Source organism: Odocoileus virginianus, chromosome 30 (assembly GCF_023699985.2).
Source record: "Odocoileus virginianus isolate 20LAN1187 ecotype Illinois chromosome 30, Ovbor_1.2, whole genome shotgun sequence".
In the NCBI taxonomy this organism is placed as follows: Eukaryota; Metazoa; Chordata; class Mammalia; order Artiodactyla; family Cervidae; genus Odocoileus; species Odocoileus virginianus.
Window position 1 is genome coordinate 19,315,700 of NC_069703.1, and position 17,411 is coordinate 19,333,110.

At 39.7% G+C, this 17,411-nt stretch overlaps 1 protein-coding gene across 7 annotated transcripts in view; it reads right to left on the reverse strand.

The window, feature by feature from the left end:
* Positions 1-451: 451 nt before the first annotated feature.
* Positions 452-17,411, reverse strand: part of FN1 (fibronectin 1) — a 69,968-nt gene continuing 53,008 nt past the window's right edge. For 2 of the 7 annotated variants that reach the window (XM_070458617.1, XM_020900289.2), the window contains 13 exons: positions 16,626-16,813; positions 15,672-15,759; positions 14,606-14,782; positions 13,728-13,817; positions 13,322-13,501; positions 12,147-12,236; positions 10,717-10,823; positions 9,492-9,630; positions 6,599-6,763; positions 4,616-4,741; positions 3,984-4,090; positions 1,534-1,644; positions 452-1,210 (listed from right to left, as the gene is read on the reverse strand). In XM_070458617.1, the coding sequence (XP_070314718.1) occupies positions 1,139-1,210; positions 1,534-1,644; positions 3,984-4,090; positions 4,616-4,741; positions 6,599-6,763; positions 9,492-9,630; positions 10,717-10,823; positions 12,147-12,236; positions 13,322-13,501; positions 13,728-13,817; positions 14,606-14,782; positions 15,672-15,759; positions 16,626-16,813 (1,640 nt within the window). In that variant the 3' untranslated portion in view covers positions 452-1,138. Of the gene's footprint in view, positions 1,211-1,533; positions 1,645-3,983; positions 4,091-4,615; positions 4,742-6,598; positions 6,764-9,491; positions 9,631-10,716; positions 11,184-12,146; positions 12,237-13,321; positions 13,502-13,727; positions 13,818-14,605; positions 14,783-15,671; positions 15,760-16,625; positions 16,814-17,411 lie in introns of all 7 variants that reach the window. The other 5 variants (XM_020900292.2, XM_020900288.2, XM_020900291.2 and 2 more) reach the window with 3 other exon arrangements.

Sequence of the window (17,411 nt, forward strand, 5' to 3'; positions counted from 1 at the left end):
GACGGAATCTGGGTTTAGGGAGTGACAGACTTAGCAAAGCTTGTATTTAAATCACCAAAATGTACTAGACTGATTCGCTACCTACTGTGCTAACGAGGCACCTTAAATCACCAAAATTTAGAGCCATGTACATAGGTTTTCAAATGTTTGCTGAGTAACAAAGAAAAAAAACATTCAGGAGGATTCTTTATCCTCCCCCTGAAGTTCTTTCTTTATTTTCTTTCTTTTAGGGTGCATCAGGTCTTAGTTGCAGCATGTAGGATCTTTTGTTTTGGCACACAGGCTTAGTTGCCCCATGGCATGTGGCCTCTTAGTTTCCCAACCAGGGATCAAACCTGTCTCCCCTGCATTGGAAGGCAGATTCTTAGTCACTAGGCCACCAGGGAAATCCGCCCCTCCTACCCACCCACCCCCAATTTCTTTATATAAAAAAGAAGACACAATATTCAAGTTATGGAATGTAAATCTTTTATTAAACGGTTGTCTTTCCACAGTAGTAAAGCTTTGGCACATACAGTATAAAAAATTATCACCAACCACAATTAGACCAAATTCCTCTTATCAACTGCATACTAAGTGTCTTCAATACAATTTTTTCCCCAATAAAAATATTGGGGAAAATTGATAAATAACAGGTAAGAAAAAGATATTTCTAGGCAATTACTGGAATCATTTGGAAAAAGTGACTACTGTGGCTGTTCTGAATACCACAGTAACCAGGACATGCTGCTCCTACAATGTTGCGGGCCAGACAGTTACGTGGAAGCAGAAGTGTTCAGGTAACTTTCCCACTTAAAATTTTGGTAAGATCATTTCAAGACATTTTGTATCTTGGTTGGTGCATGTGCTTCCCTATGGATCCCAATCCAAATCACAAGTTGAAATCACTTTATTTAAAATACTGAGCGGCATCGAATAGTTTGGAGAATAGAGAACCTACTGCTCCCATGTATGAGAAAAGTCTCAAAACACTCCCAGGGTGATGCTTGGAGAAGCTGTGAGTTGAGCTGAAGCTGGAGAAGTTACTCCAGAGCAAAGGGCTTAAGAAAGACACACACTAACATGGGGTCTGCTAACACCACTCCAGTTGGGATGGACCTTGGCAGAGATCCACGCTTGTTTCTCTGGGCTGGAAATATTACTCGCGGGAATCTTCTCTGTCAGCCTGTACGTCCAAAGGCATGAAGCACTCAATTGGGCAGTTGACATTCTGTGAAAATAGAAGAGAGAAGAAAAATCAACAGCAAATCCTATAAAGCCCACAGAAGAAAAAAGGGAAAGGGTGGCTTCTCTGACAGTTACTTACAGATGGGAGAATACTTCTAGCTTTAAGCACTTAGCTATACACTGGGCAACAGGAGATGCTCAAGAGAACCCACATTACGCTACAGGATACCATATTCTCCTCTTAAGGCATTTAAAACAATGTTTAAAAACGGTTCGTTCAGAAGAAAGGAGCCTATAGAAAGGGACACCCTCCTTTGTGCCTGACCGCCTTTTAAGGAGAAGCGTGCAGGGTGCCAGCGTACTCACAGTGTTTGCTCTCTGATGGTATCTCTGGGAATACTGGTTGTAGGAGTGCCCAGTGGAGCCTTCGTTACCCGGCTCAGCCCCTGGCCTGCGGCAGTTGTCACAGCGCCAGCCCTGAGAGAGCAGAGGCGTCAAGTTAGAAGAGGTTTAGGATAACACAAGAACATGCAGTTTAGTGCTTGTGTCAAAGAATTTCAGTGCTCAAACTGGCAGAATACACGCAGTTAATCATAAAGGAAGCATTGATGATGATTTCATGCATTTATAACTCAGAGAATACATTTTGGCCGGTTTCTCACATTGTACAGCTGCCTTTGTTTACGCTTTTCCTTTTTCCTGAAATGTCCTATAAACTCCCATGTGTGCTAGGTCACTTTCAGCCGTGTCCGACTCTTTGCAACCCTATGGACTACAGCCGCCAGGCTCCTCTGTCCATGGGATTCTCCAGGCAAGAATACTGGAGTGGATTGCCATTTCCTTCTCCAGGGGATCTTCCCAACCCAGAGATCGAATCCGTGTCTCTCATGTTTCCTGCATTGGTAGGCAGGTTCTTTACCACTAGTACCACCTGGGCACCATCTGGTAAGGCTCATTCCACTCCTGACTTTCTTAATAAGCTTTCCACACTAGATGATGGGAGAGGTTTTCTTAGAATCCTAGAGCTTTTAAAAAGGACATAAGATCACTTGAACAGACACCCTTATTTTACAGGGAACGGTAAAGAGACCCAGAGAAAGGACTTGCTGTGAGGAGCCTGAAAATCACAGGGACCTGCCACCCACCTGGGTGAATACCAGTCATGTTATGTCACTGGGAGGTCCTGGGACTTTCCAGTCAAGTGAGCTGCCTTTTGCCTAAATTAACCTGAGTTGGGCTTTTTTTCTTATAATCCGAAAACCTAAATAATACGATCACTTTCTTTTTTATATTGCCAATTGAGTATTTCAGACATATTTCTCCATTTAAAAGCATATTCCCAAAATACATTACTAAGACAATACAGGTAAATACCTATTATAGAATCAATGAATCTTGCTTTCATATAAATGATGTAATAGTACCCATTCCTGTCTCTAGTGTTTCAGTTAGCACTTGCTTTAGAACAGGTGTCACACATGAAAGATTTTATGTGCATAAATCAAGAGGCAGAGTCTAAAGTGAGACCAAAACTGACTGCACAACAAATTCACTTACCAGCACACATTTATACACTGAGCACATGACTAGAAATGACTGGGTTCTGTGATCTTTATATGTGTAAATGAAAGACCGAGACTTCCCCTCTCCCCAACTACAAGTGGTGAGATAAGATCAGAGTAGCTTCCAGAGGCTGCCCTCAGCCAGACTCCTGATGACCCTTCCCTGCTGCCAGTTTAATCTTCCTTAAAAAAAAAAAAAAAACCCATCTTCCATCACATTCCTTTTCTTCTTGGGTACCTGCAACTGGCTAATACCAAAGGCATCAACTGGTGAGTCCTACCCAGGAGTGTGAGCATGTTCTTGAGTTACCAGAAATTGAAAAAGCTGTTGGGAGGGTATGTTTTCATTGAAAGTAAAGGAATGTTATGTTCCATTGCTTTTATGTGAGTTTCAAAGGCATTTTATTTTGAGATTTTGAAGATTAGAGGAAAGAACAGGACTTTTTTGTTATACTGAAGTAAGACACAGATTAGAAATGGTTGAGAAGTACTGGCATAAATAATGGCCTTGCAAGGCCCTCCGTAAGTGGCCCCCACTTCTTTCCATTTAATATCTTACCACTGACAACAGGCAGAGGGTGATTTCCCCAGAGCCCACCTGCGCCAGCTCCTTGCCATCCCAGGAGGGGTGATCTCTCTGCTTCCCTGCTCCCTCGACCACAATTTGCCCATCCTAAACCCCAGCCAGTTCATAATTCTCTTTTCCACCAAACCTCGCCTGCTGACATCAGCCTACGTGGGAGCTGGATTTGTCAGACCCACTCAGAACCTGACTTACTCATCCCGACTTTCAGTGTATGCTAATTTAATGCCCCCAACTATATTGTTAAGATCCAGAACCATCTTTCACTCTTTTCATTTGTCCCATATTCCTGAGCACAGCACCAGACCTATGGTAGGCATCTATTTGGGACTAACGGAGGGTACAAAGAAGCGATATTTCTAAGATCTGGGTATTATTCAGAATATTTAACAGCAGTGTCATGGGCCACCTGCCCATCAGAATGGAGCAGGAGGCCTAGTGCTCCCCAAACATTTAACACTTCAGTTGCTGACGAACGGAGGCAGTCTGAGAGTAGTAGGTGTGAGGGAGAGGCTGAGGTTGCCGAGAAAGGGGAGAACTGGAAAGGGGTATGCAGTAGTCTTATGTGCCAGCAGGAAATGGGCACCCACAGGAAGTGTAACTCTCCATCATCAGCACAGAAGCTTCCCCCCTTATCTAAATAGCAAGGAGCCTGGACTATCTGGTCTTACCCGCTGGCCTCCAAAGCATGTGCAAGAGCAAATGGCACCAAGATATTCCTTCTGCCACTGTTCTCCCACGTGGTAAGTCTTCCCATCATCATAGCACGTGGCCTCATCTACGCAGACATACAAGTCAGAAGTGTTTACAAGACCGATAACAATAATACAGACTTGATCCCTCTATGAGGGTGGGTTCTGTTTTTTTCCTAAGTTTGTATCATCACAGCCCACAGCACACATCCCACGTGTTAACAGGAATCATCCATACAAGAGGTACTGCTGTACAGATCTTAGGGCAGTATTTCCAAAGACTAGATATAATGAACGAGAAAAAGTTCAATGCCAAGACAGATCATATTTTAAAAGCTGAATCCAAAGACTTGTAAAGCTTTCTTATAACATTTCACTGCAGATTATAGTCAAAATACTCAGGTCGGAGAAGTGCTAAAGTGCCCTACAATAACATTAAATCACGGCTCATTTTTGAAGCCTGTCTCTGCTTTCCCAAATCAAAAGATTAACAAACCCACTGTTCACTCCTCGAGATCTAAAGTCAATCATTTCCAGGGATGAGAGTTACAGCCTAGTAATGAAAAGCCAGAGTGTTCCAAAGGCACTAAAAATGATCTGTGGCAACGTACGAGGATCACACTTGAATTCTCCTTTTCCATTTCCAAGACACGTGCAGCTCATCATCTGGCCATTCTCTCCCTGGCGATCCCACTTCTCTCCAATCTTGTAGTTCACTCCATTGTCATGGCACCATTCTGGGGGGTGGGCAAAATCAGAAGCAAGGAGTTATTGACATTTCTGACTCACACGATGCTGAGTGTACTGGGACATGCCACCGAATTTTCAAAGCCCAGTATCTGGAAGGAGTAGTAAGGAAAGTTGAAGGTCACGATTCCTCTGACAAGCCACTTTTTTGGTTGGATTTTAAAATATTATCTTTGCAGCTTAACATTTCCTTGGACATTTTAAGAACCAATTTATTCAATCATAATCATTTCACAAGAATAGTCAATGACCTTCATTTGACATCTCCCTATTAAGATTTAAAATTGGGAAGGCTAAACTAGGATTTGAGTAGATTTTTAGGAAGAGATCATAGATGAAAAGTCACTTTCGGATTTGCAGAGATCCTGGGTACAAAGTTCAATTAAACAACAAAAAAAGATCAGCTGGCTTCTTGTAAATGTGAAAAGTGAAAGAATAAACCTAAATATCAAAATAAAAACAAAAATAATGATAAATCATGGTTGTCATTCCTACAAATAAAACTGGTTCCAAGGAATATCTAAAATTCAGTTATATATTCTTTAACTCCTATACACAAAAGATGACTTTTTTTTTAAAAAGATGACTTTTAATCTTCAAAGTTTATACTAAAAACAAACTTCAGAAGTTTGTATAACATACATGACTTCTATTTTATCAACAAGTCAGTCATTCCTAAAACTTTAAAAATGTTATTCAATAATTATGACATCTAGGAAAAAAATATGTAAGTTGAGCCAAAGAATCACATAAATCAACTTACAGCTCTGCTCTGACAACTGCGCCTAAGTACTTACATAGGTAATAAATACATAGTCTTAAAAACAATTCAATTTCAGAAATTAAAAACCACCTAATTGATACCAAATGTTAAAACTTTCAACTCTTAAACAGTAGTACGACACTTCTGCTGCTCTTTCCGTTTTCAAACAGTCAAGCATAGTAGTTCTGCATTGAAAAAATTAGTTGTTTTTATATTTCAGTTTAAATTAAACCATTTCAAATACACAAGTAAAATACTCTGAAGATCTTTAAAAACTCTATTATGTTGTATTTTCCCAAATACAATTTTTGTATGTGTATGTAGGAGGCTTGTTATAAGGCATAATGGTTAACACCTACAAAAATAAACCAATTTTCAATAATCACATCTCCTAAAAACAAAGACATAAATACTAATACTAAATCTCAAAGCATGATAAGCAATTCCTAGGATTACTTTAACTAAGACATAATTTAAAATATTAAAATCTCTTTATTAATTAAAAATCAAATATTTTTCAACTGAAGTTGATTCTTAACTATCTACAAATGTATCATCTTTACTCTCTAGATTATTTGGCAAGGTTCAAGCTATCCAGTGTGTGTATGTGTATGTATGATATCTGTGTACGGGAGATGTGAAAGAGTAAAGTGTGTGTATGTACTATGATATGTGTGTATTTGGTTCGTACTGAGAAAGTGTTTGGGAATATAAATGTTCATCTCCTACCATGCTCAACACTAAAGATTGAAAGAGATTTGAAGTTTCTTTGTGTCTCTGCTACCCTTCATTAGACTTGGCTCATCAAACCTGACTTTATTCATTTAACAAGAAAATTTTTAAAATCATATTACAATTGCAAATTAATGTTTAATAGTCATACTGAAATACAACCTTTGAGATGAAGCAATATTCAACAAGTAAAATTTCCCATCATTTTTATATGATGCAAAATGTTACTTTGAGTCAAGCAATCTCCCCTCATTTGCTTCATGTTTGGAAGAGCCTTGTCTGCCAAACATGCTTCCCGGCACACCGTGCGATTGCGTGGAACTGCAGGAGATGGACAAAGCAAGCTACTCACTAGATGAATCGCATCTGAAATGACCACTGCCAAAGCCTAAGCACTGGCACGAGAGTTTAAAGCCAGAATCAGACAACCGCTCCCACTCCTCTCCAATGGCATAATGGGAGACCGTGTAGGGGTCAAAGCACGAGTCCTCCGTGGGCTGACTTAGGCCTTGGTCAACTACATGAAGAAAAAGAAGGAAAAAAAAAACATTTATTATAATTTTGGACCATAAGAAGAAAACTGAATTATCGTATATAATGACTTATTCTAAACCCAAAATCCCATTAGCATTAAGAAGGATTCATCATCAGTGCATCAGCTGCTCTGACGAACAATGCTTAGATTTTGCTAGTGAACATTTGCCACAAGCCTCTTTCATTTTTGCCCTTGGTTCTAAAAAAAAAAACAACCATATCATTTCTGTTAAATATAGTTCATAGAACATGGAACAGATTGTGAGGCAATTAAGAACTTCATAGGGTGCAAAGGCTGGAAATTCCTCTCCATCAGTATCTGAGTGACCTTAAGCTAGTTATATAAAAATGTTTCTCTGCCTTTTTTCTCCCTCCTCTTTAATGTGGGGATAATAATAAAAATACTTCCTCTTGCTGAGGATCTTGTGAAGATCACATGCGATCATGAATTCCAGGTATTGGCCTATTGCCAACACTTAGAAAATGCTCACCAAATAGAGAGTAATTATTAGAGGGCCCCTTTGGCTTTTAATGCAAAAGTCATAGCAATTTTATATACCATTAAAATGTAATCACATAAATGCGATATTCACTTTCACTGCACGTTTTGCATAATAGTGCAAAAAGCCTAGATTTTGTACATTATTGTCATAATGGTCAGACTGTTTTACTTTATCAATAAACCCAACTGTTCCAAGTAAGAGGAAGCAGTGGAATATCAAATGACTTGGTAATCACTAATGGAAACTCTTCATGTTGTCTAAGATCTGGTCTTTTATGTTTTGTGAAAGCTGATTTTAAAATAATCTATGCAAATAAAGCATGCTTCAGTTCAGTCTCTAAAAATTAAATAAACTAACTTCTGTGACTTTGAATCCCACTGTGTACATTTCTTTTCACAGTGCAAAAATAAAAAACTCAAAAGCAATAATATTTGAAGTGCCTAATATTTTGAAAGGGATCAAACTGGAAGAAAATAGAGTTTTGTCAAAACTAAGACATGTGAAATGTCTCAGAGCTGGGAGAACCTGGCTAGAATGCAGAATATTATTGTTGGTAATGAGTCAGAAGGAAAAATGGAAGGAACTTAAACTGCTAAGAGAGTTTCAATAACCCTCCTAAAAATAACCAGGAATAAAGTTTTGGAGGTAGAATCTTTTTAAAAAATGATGAGGAAAAAGCACAAAGTCCTTTGTGCTCTTGAAAATTCCTTTCACGTGGCATTCTACTAGCAAAACCACATGAAGCAAAAGGTGTGCATTAAATGGATATATAATTCAATAAACATAAAATGATCCACCCCCTACCCCCCAAAAAAACTCAACTGCTAATTCATAGAAGTTTATATGTAAAAGAACACAGTCATCTATCAAATGAGAAAGAAGGCTGAGGTTAAGCATCTTGCCATAGGAATAAAACCTATCACTGGGTGGATAGAATTTAGCACTCCCTGTTAATAGGGAATAGAGAACTCACCAGTGGGAAGATTCATGGTTCTGATTAGTCTCTATTTCATGTTTCTGGTGAATCTTTAGCTGTCGCAGTTTGAAAAGCCAGCTGATACACTACTGGTTTAAAAGGACTTTCTAGGGAATTTCCCAGTGGTCCAGTAGTTAGGCACTTTCACTACCATGGCCTGGGTTCAATCCCTGGTCAGGGAACTAAGATCCTGCAGCCACAAGGCATGGCCAAAAAATTAAAACAAATATCCAGGTGCTACAAAGAAGAGTCAATGACCATTTAACCTCTATGGCAGTTTTGGGCCTCTAGAGTCATGAAATATGGGCTAGAATCTGCCTGCCAACACATGAGATGCAGGTTCAGTCCCTGAGTCAGAGCCCCTGGTGGAGATTTCCAAATGGCAGCCCACTCTAGTATTCTTGCATGGGAAATCCCATGGACAGAAGAGCTTGATGGACTACAGTCCATGGGGTCACAAAGAGTCGGACACGGCTGAGCGACTGAGCATATATACACAATCATGAAATAATGGAATGAGGGAGCTCTTTGGACAGAAATGGGCTATGTTGGTAGCGTTTTACATAAGGAGCAAAACTCAGCAGGCACTGATATCTGCAGATAAAGAATTTCCTTTACAGGTAATCACCAGGACCTGCCTGGTGGCTCAGATGGTAAAGAATCTGCCTGCAATATGGGAGACCTGGGTCCTAGGTTCAATCCCTGGGTTGGGAACATCCCCTGGAGAAGGGACTGGCAACCCACTCCAGTATGCGTGCCTGGAGAATTCCATGGACAGAGGAGCCAGGTGGACTACAGCCCACAGACTTGCAGAGAGTCAGACACGACTGAAGCAAGTGACACTTTCACTTTCCGTCCTTTCAGTACTTAAACATTACTCAGGAGCAGCAACCTAGTAAGATGAAGAGGGTCTGGGAACAGAGATCCGGAGACTTGTGTCCTATATCACACCAGGTACTCACAGCCGGAACTCAGAGTGTTGGGCTAAACAATATTTGAGGTCCCTTCCAGGCCTATCACCACATAATGTTTGAGACTCTCTTTCCTATTCTTACATATTTTACAAACATACTAGGATACTTTGAGGGAAAAATGATGGAATTTAAAGTTGCTCATTTTCCTCATGGAATTATTTCCCAAAGTCAAAAGACAAACACAGGAAAAGAACAGTTGCTTGAAGAAGCATCACTGGGCTGGTCCAGTGTGCCCGAATAACCCGGACATTCACATACCAGAATTGCCCACGGTAACAACCTCCTCGCGAACCTTCTGCCTCTGCTGGTCTTTTATTGCCTCCACTATGATGTTGTAAGTGGCCCCTCTGGTAAGGCCCGTCAGGGTGGCACTAGCAGAGGTTCCAGGAACTCGGAACTGCAATGATTAGCATATCCAAAGTGGGGAGAAAGTGTTACAGTGAGGAACTGACACAACTTTCCCCGATTCTTTTCTCAATAACCCCTACTGTGTAAATGAAGCAAAGGGAGACAAATAAAAGTGGAGAGGTCCCAACCAACCAAGGAAAGGAATGGAACTTAAGCGAGGGGTTGTTTCTATCTGCCAGATTTTCCTGCCCCAAAGTTACCAGGAACCCTCACTAATTCTAGAGACAGCCTCCTCTTCGTTCTACTTTAGTTGCAAGTCTGGGCAAGCCCAGTGGAAGCCTTGGCCATCCCCCCTCACATAAAAGGGGGATACTGTGCTATGTGGGAGACATTCACCCCACTCAAGTGGCGTCTGACTCCAACATGGGGTCCTTCAAACACTTTTGTCTGAGGGGCAAATCCTCAAACTCCTATTTCTAAGCTCATAAATCTTCGTGGTGTAGTCAGTTTTTAAAATTCTGCCACTTTCTAAAACTAAGAAAACACTAAAAACTTATATCAGCAAAACAAAGAAGAGAAATTTTAGTCAGCGAATCAATCACTTATAGGCACAGCTTCAGCCAAGGTGTTTCTCCTTTGACATGTGGTAGATAATGGGATTTGATTCTTCGAGGACAAACCAGAATGATAGCATTTGAGCCCTTCCTGAACAAAAGTCAATTCAGGCAGGATCTCTCTCTCTCTGTCTTCTAAGATCATTTCTTTGTGTATATTACTATGGAACTTCAAACGATTGAGGATAACAGAACTGATTTTATTCTCTCCACTGAACGAAAGCTAATGACACTCTCTGGTACATCTCTTAAAGTAGAGCCATCTTTAGATTAAAAAAAAAAAAGTCAGGGCTTAAAGGGATAAATGTATACGTACAGCCGATGCACTTTATTGTACAGCAGAAATGAACACAACAATATAAAGCAGTTAAACTCCAATCAAAAAAATACCAGGACTTAAGCACATCACCTTTCTAAGAGGTCCCAGAAGTAGGGTCACTGGACATCAGAGCTCTGGTATCACAGTAGCCTAGCTTACTTTTTCCCCAGGTGTCCCAGAAGTAAAGAGAAACATGAGTTACCTGTAAGGGTTCTTCATCAATGCCAACTGGATGACATGAAATGATATACTCAGAGCTCTCCTGGAATGGGGTCCATGAGATGGTTGTCTGAGAGAGAGCTTCTTGTCCTGTAGAAGCATTTGGATTGAGTCCCACAACATGAGGGTAGAGATGATGGTCTACGTCTCCCCTGGGGACATGACCAATTTGGATCTCCTCATTTACATTCGGCGGATACGGTCTTGGCCTATGCCTTACGGGGGTGGCCGTTGTGGGCGGTGTGGTTCGCCTAAAACCATGCTCCTCAAAGATCATTTGTTGCCCAAGACTGGGCTGCTGACCAGAAGTGCCGGGAAGCTGAATACCGTTTCCAGTGTCATACCCAGGGTTGGTGATGGAAGGGGTCTTTTGAACTGTGGAGGGAACATCCAAGATCTCTGGTCCATGAAGATTGGGGTGTGGAAGGGTTACCAGCTGGGGAAGCTCATCTAGCCAAGAGAGGTTAGAGCCAAAAAGCAAAGCGTGTTAAGCTCCCAGAAGTAGCCTCAGGAAGTCATTATCAATTCAGGCAACAACGACTATTTTACAATCTGATCAAAGCTCCTGAAAAATTAGCAGTTCTTAAATCACAAAACACTTTTTTTCCCCAAAAAAGAAATCTTTATGATTTTTCTCAAAGTTTTCTTTATAGTTTAGAAGGAAAAAAAGTGTTAGTATGAATTTATCATACACAAAAAGCTTTGAAACGCTAAGCCACATAAAAGCTGCCTCTACTCAAATTAAGCCTAATGGAACTGAAATATGCAGGCTTTTTTTCCCTCTTTCTCACTTGAGAATCATGTTATAATGACTAGAATCTAGACTAATTATATCAGCATCTGAAGTATGAGGATATCAGAGGTTTAGCGCAGTAGTTTTTCATTGCTTGAAATGCTAAGAATAGGTTAAAACACATAACATAAAATTCATTTAAAAATTCTATCAGCATAAATCAAACATTTTCTTCAAATTAAACTGAAATTGGATAAAAAGTAAGACATTATTTAGTTCAAGCTTCAGAAACCAAATAGTAAATAAAGACAAATGAGAAAGAGTTTTCTCTTCCCTCCCCACTTTTTATAAAAACACTTTTAACTCCAAAAGAATATACAGACGAACAGCAATGATCGAAACTTGGCTTTTACATTCTAATATCTGGCTTGAACTTTCTAAAGATGAATGAATAAAAGGTCTTTATATTGACTGGCTAGGAAAAAAATGAAACTGAACTCTGCAGTAGTCAGGTCATTCTCGCTATCAAAAAGCACAACATACATGCTAGGCTGTTAGAGGGAAAAAAGAGTTCCATGAGAAATACATCAAAACCTGGAGCATTTTTTCACTGCAAGATAAATTGTCTGTAATTAGTTTTGTCATGACGGGCTCCCCATTACCCAGAAGGTGCTCGTTACCTGTCTTTTTCCTCCCAATCAAAGGCTCACTCTTCTGATTGTTCTTGAGGGCAATGACTTGGATTGTGTACTCTGTTCCTGGTTCCAGACCTGATGGAAGGACAAATCATCATGGGCTCAGCTCATCAAATTGATCTCTGAAGCAAGCATCCTCTCTTCAGCTGGTTGCTGGCCTCTTGAAAGGCAATGGAGACTTTGCTTTGCTTCTGTGAACACTCAAATACTCTGTATACAATGGGCACTTAGCTAATTAATTATCTTCCTATCAAATCTGACACCTGAATAAGCACTTTAATTTCTCCGGGGTACTCTTTTAACTTGTTGTCACATCTGCTCTTTGAATTCAAGAAAACCTATCATCATTGTACAATGCCAGTGAAATACACATTTAGGATCAATCAATGCAGACCGTACATATGAATCACTTAGTGCCTAGGCCGGACCACTCTCAGTGTCAGGATCAATGAAAAGTCAGACTACAGAACAGTATTCTGCAGGAAAGAATGATCACTCTTTGTGTGGTCCTGGTAGGAAGTATCCAAACCAACGCCTTCCATATTTGATTCTGTTTTCCTTACTCCAAAGTTTCTAAAAAAGCAGTGTCTCCTGGTACCTGTGTGTTCTATAGGATATTTTAAGTCAAGATGATACCCCATATACACAGCTTTAATTTCTTGGACAAAAATGATACCAGAGACCTATGATCTCTTACTCCCCATCCCAAGCACACTCTCCAGCATGAGTGAGAATCAATTTGCCTCTATCCTAGCCTGAGAAACTGGATAATGAAGGCCATGAGAGGTGGCACTCTGGCAGATCTTCTAGCTTATCTTTCTTTAGGTTGCCGAGTAAGAGAACAGTATCAGCATTTGGTAGTTTGCTTTGAAGAGTGTCTTTTTCTAGGAAGAACTGATATGTGTTTGGCAAACATAGAGCAAATAAAAAGATTCCAGAATACCATTATGACAGTACTGAAGTTATTGCATTTTCATGAATTCATGACTTCTGAGCTGTATTGAGCTTAACAGCTCCTGTGTAGACAGTGCCCTCTGAAGTTATCAGAAATGGGCTTCTTGATCTGATGGTAGAGCACCAAAGACGCAGTTGCAGTCTGCTAAGCACTTCGTGTGTCCCAGAGAGTAAAAAGGAAAATGGTAGCATGGATGCAGCAATACCAGTAATAGTAGCTTCTGTGACACCGGGGCGGGGCCGAGGGACCACTTCTCGAGGAGGGGACCCAGGCTTCTCGTACTTGATGATGTAACCAGTAATCCTGGCACGGGGTGGCAGCCACGATATCAGCAGGGAGTTGGGTGTGGTGGCCAGGAAACGCAGGTTGGATGGTGCATCAATGGCTAAAAGAAAACAAAATTAGGTGTTTTTAAGAAAATGAATAACCATTTATTCATTTTCCTAGACTTTAAAACTGGACTTGAGAGAATCTAAGAATTCTATAAACTGTAGAAATGATTTACTGTGATCTTAATACAGAAGTATCAACCTCATTTTTGTTGCTCAAGTCCACATGACCGATCACACATACATACAAATGGGCCTTTCTTCAGTAGAAAGTATAGTTACCAGTGGAGGCATCGATGACCACAGGGGAGCTCCGGGCATTGTCGTTCAAGGTATACAAGTGGATCTTGTAGTCAGTACCAGGTTGTAAACCTGAAATTGGTAAAGAGATGATTTTTATCTGATGTCCATTTACTAGAAAAATTTTCAAACTCATCTGCGATTTTCATGATTCCTCCTATCATTGCCTATTTATACAAACCACTAAAGTGGTTCAAATTGAATAAATTAGAGCACAGTATGGGTGTTAACTGTCCATGAGAAATATGTCTCAAAAGAAAGGCACTGATGCACACAAAGACACTTTCTAAAATAAATTTTAAAGTACAAAAATGCTGTGTTAAAAGTGGCCATTTTGGTGATAAACAGGGGTGAGGACCTATTATCTGTGTTTTAATCTGATGGTCACTGGTTGGTAACTGGGATAAGCACTTTAAATCTCAAAAAGTTCTAAACTGACCCAGATATTAAACATTCTCTGACAACTTTGATCTCTATGAAATAGTACTGTTTGCTTTTTAAATTTAATTTTGCTTTATAATCTACATAAATGTTAAGAACTACACATTCTGAGTTTCTTTTGGATTTCAAGCATTATGTATAAATTTTTTTTTTTTTTTCATAAGAAAGGGTTCATTGGTGAAAGACCAAATTTGATGAATGGGATTTATGCCATTTCTCTGGCAAACATTAGCAAAACCAGGCATTTACAGGACAAAATTTTTGATCACAGGATGAAAACAGGTTGTAGACAACAGAGCTGGGTTATCATAAAACACTGAAGATAAATTTAATCCGTGTACATGGTAGAAAAACTAATAAGCTAATTTATGTTGTGAATTGCAGTTAACAAATGTGGTCAGAAGAGTGGGTTCTCAGACCTGTGATGGTGTAACTTCTGACATCTGGCCTGATGGTTCTCTGAATTGGAGTCTGGCCATTTGCTGGGATAGCATCAACTTGGAAGCCGGTGATCGTTTCAGTCTTGGTTCTCCAGCTAATGGTGATGGTGGTCTCGGTAGCATCTGTCACACGGGCCCTTCTTGGAGGGCTGACATCTGCATAGGGTTACAGCCATAGATTAGTATGAGTGCCTGGCTGGCTCATATAGTTAAGGTTTTGATATTAAATTATTTTTTATATACCAAATATATCCATTTTTATATATTACTAATAATGTGTAGATTTTCCCCTGTAGCAACCAGAGAGAAAAGCTGCCAGTAATCAGGAAAAAAGAAAATATTCACCTCGTGTACCTTTTTTTTTTTTCCCTTGAGAAATGAAAAGCTTTATAGATATGGCCAGTGTTTCCCAAGGCTGACTTTAGCTATCTACAAATACCTCAGTAAATGTTAAAATTATTGTTATCACAATATAAAATACACGTAGTAACGTAAGGAAGGTATATGTATTATATATGTGTATATAATATATACAATAATATATTGCTAGTATTTTGTCATTCTTATAAGGATTCATATTTTTTCTCAATAGGTATGATGCCATCCCTGTCTTGTAGATCAGAAAACTTTGACACGTTCTGTGATTTCTGAAAGAGAATAACTGTGGGTCATGGATATGGCAGAAAACTAGAATCTGGGCCACCATCGTCTAATACTTACTACACTGTTAAGATACAACAGAAGCCAGCATGCCCTCCCCAAACTTCGCTCTATGAAAACAAATGCTAACCAGAAGAACATAACCTAAGTGTAAGTCCTAGTTCACTGCACCAACACTATCACACCATGAAGTGATTCTGTGTATGTGCCAGTACACCACTTTCTGGAGAGGGCCACAGAAGTAACTCAAAAAGATAGGCAAGCTAATCAATTTCCAAACCAGGAATCATTCCATTGTTAGCTTAGTAATCTAGATAGCACTTGCCATTCTTTAATTTTTGTTTATAAAGAATGTTAATCAACACTAAAAAGTTCGATTACTCACTCTCCAGAGTTGTAACGACTCCCTGAGCCGGTCTGCTTGTCAAAGTGTCCTTAAGAGCATAGACACTCACTTCATATTTGGTGGCAACCTAGAAAGAAGGACGCGGTAAGCTTCAACAATGAGATGTTCTGAAGCCCAGGAATTTTCACTCCAGCATTCAAAAAAATGCAATGGTTAGAAAAGAAAAAGACAAAGCTAGTGAAAACCACAGAACTACATTCTTAGCTTAATTTCATTCCTAGATTGCAAATGATCAACAACATATTTAACTACACAAATTTAAAAATGTATTTAGGGTTAAGCCCAAGTAAGCCATAATTTAGCTATTTTCACTCAGCTGCTGACACAAAATGAGGAAAATGGTATTAGCCTGTTTTCTCTTTCATGATCTGAAAGGTACAAATCATGAATTTATCTGATCACAGAGAGGAAGAGAATAGTCTTATCTCTGAACCCTCTTTCTGTAGTTTCTCCTGAAATTGGCCTTATGTTAAGAAGTACACTACTTTCCTAGGTACCTGGCTAGCTCTTTGCATGTACCTCTAGAGGTTAAAAATGACTTCAGGAAGGTAGTATTAGGCTGTGTTGGTAAAAACTAGAGACTATTTCTTGCGAGGGTAACAACACTCAGAAAAGCCATAAATAAAATGGATTTATGCATTCAGCCTATGGCTATATAAATTGCTCCCCCCCCACCACACACACACACACACACACACACACACATTTAAAAATAAACAGAATACATTTAAAGAGCTATGCAACATCCAGTGCTCCCTCATAAAATCCTGTCCCTGAGAGTCATTTGGAAAAGCTTCATTCTACTTGACACAAAATTATGACAAAATTAATCTGACAGCAAAGAACACAGATTTCTTATTTTATTTCCACCGCTGTCAACTGTGTAAGAGATGATCTACTTCTTTACTCCAGTGAAAAACAGACATTTCTTACCATGAGTCCGGACACAACCACAGATGAGCTATCGGGAGCAAGGTTGATTTCCTTCATCGGTCCGGTCTTCTCCTTAGGGGTCACCCGCACTCGATATCCAGTGAGCTGAACATTGGGTGCCGTCCACTGGGCGGTCAGGCTGGTTGGTGTCACCTGAGTAAACTTCAGGTTGGTTGGTGCAGGAATGGCTGTTGGGATGGTTATCGGTTAGAGTTTATCTTATGTAAGTGAGGGAAGGGGGGAAATAAAGTGAATTCCAACCAGTACATAGGTTGTTCTTGTTTGGTTTGGTAGGTACCCTAGTCAAGCAAAGATTCAGTATAGAAAAGTACAAAAGGGGATGCAAGTTGAAGAAAATGCTTGCTGAAAAATAAAGCGCTTTTTAATCCAGCAATGCTCAGGATCACTGGAAACATCTGGGTAAACACCAACAGTCTAAGAGACTTTAGGTTTTAGTAGTTTTGGGGGGGTTTTTTTGCTTTCCTTTAACAAAACAAAAAAAAAAAAGTCATATTGGTTTATTGACCATTAGGATTGATTTTCCATTTCTAAGGGAAGACGAGCAGGAGCCCCTTTCTGACAAAAATTATCTTTGTACAGAAAACCATTTCACAGAGTATTCCATTCCAAAGATAGGATTATGTTTTTATTCTCTTTATTTGGACCCCATGGAAGACATCACTGCTAAATCTGAAGTATTCTCTGTGGTGCAGCATAGGAAGAAAATTGGCTCACAACAGAAGCAGAAAAGAGAAGCAAAGAGCAATAACACGGATTGTCACCTCC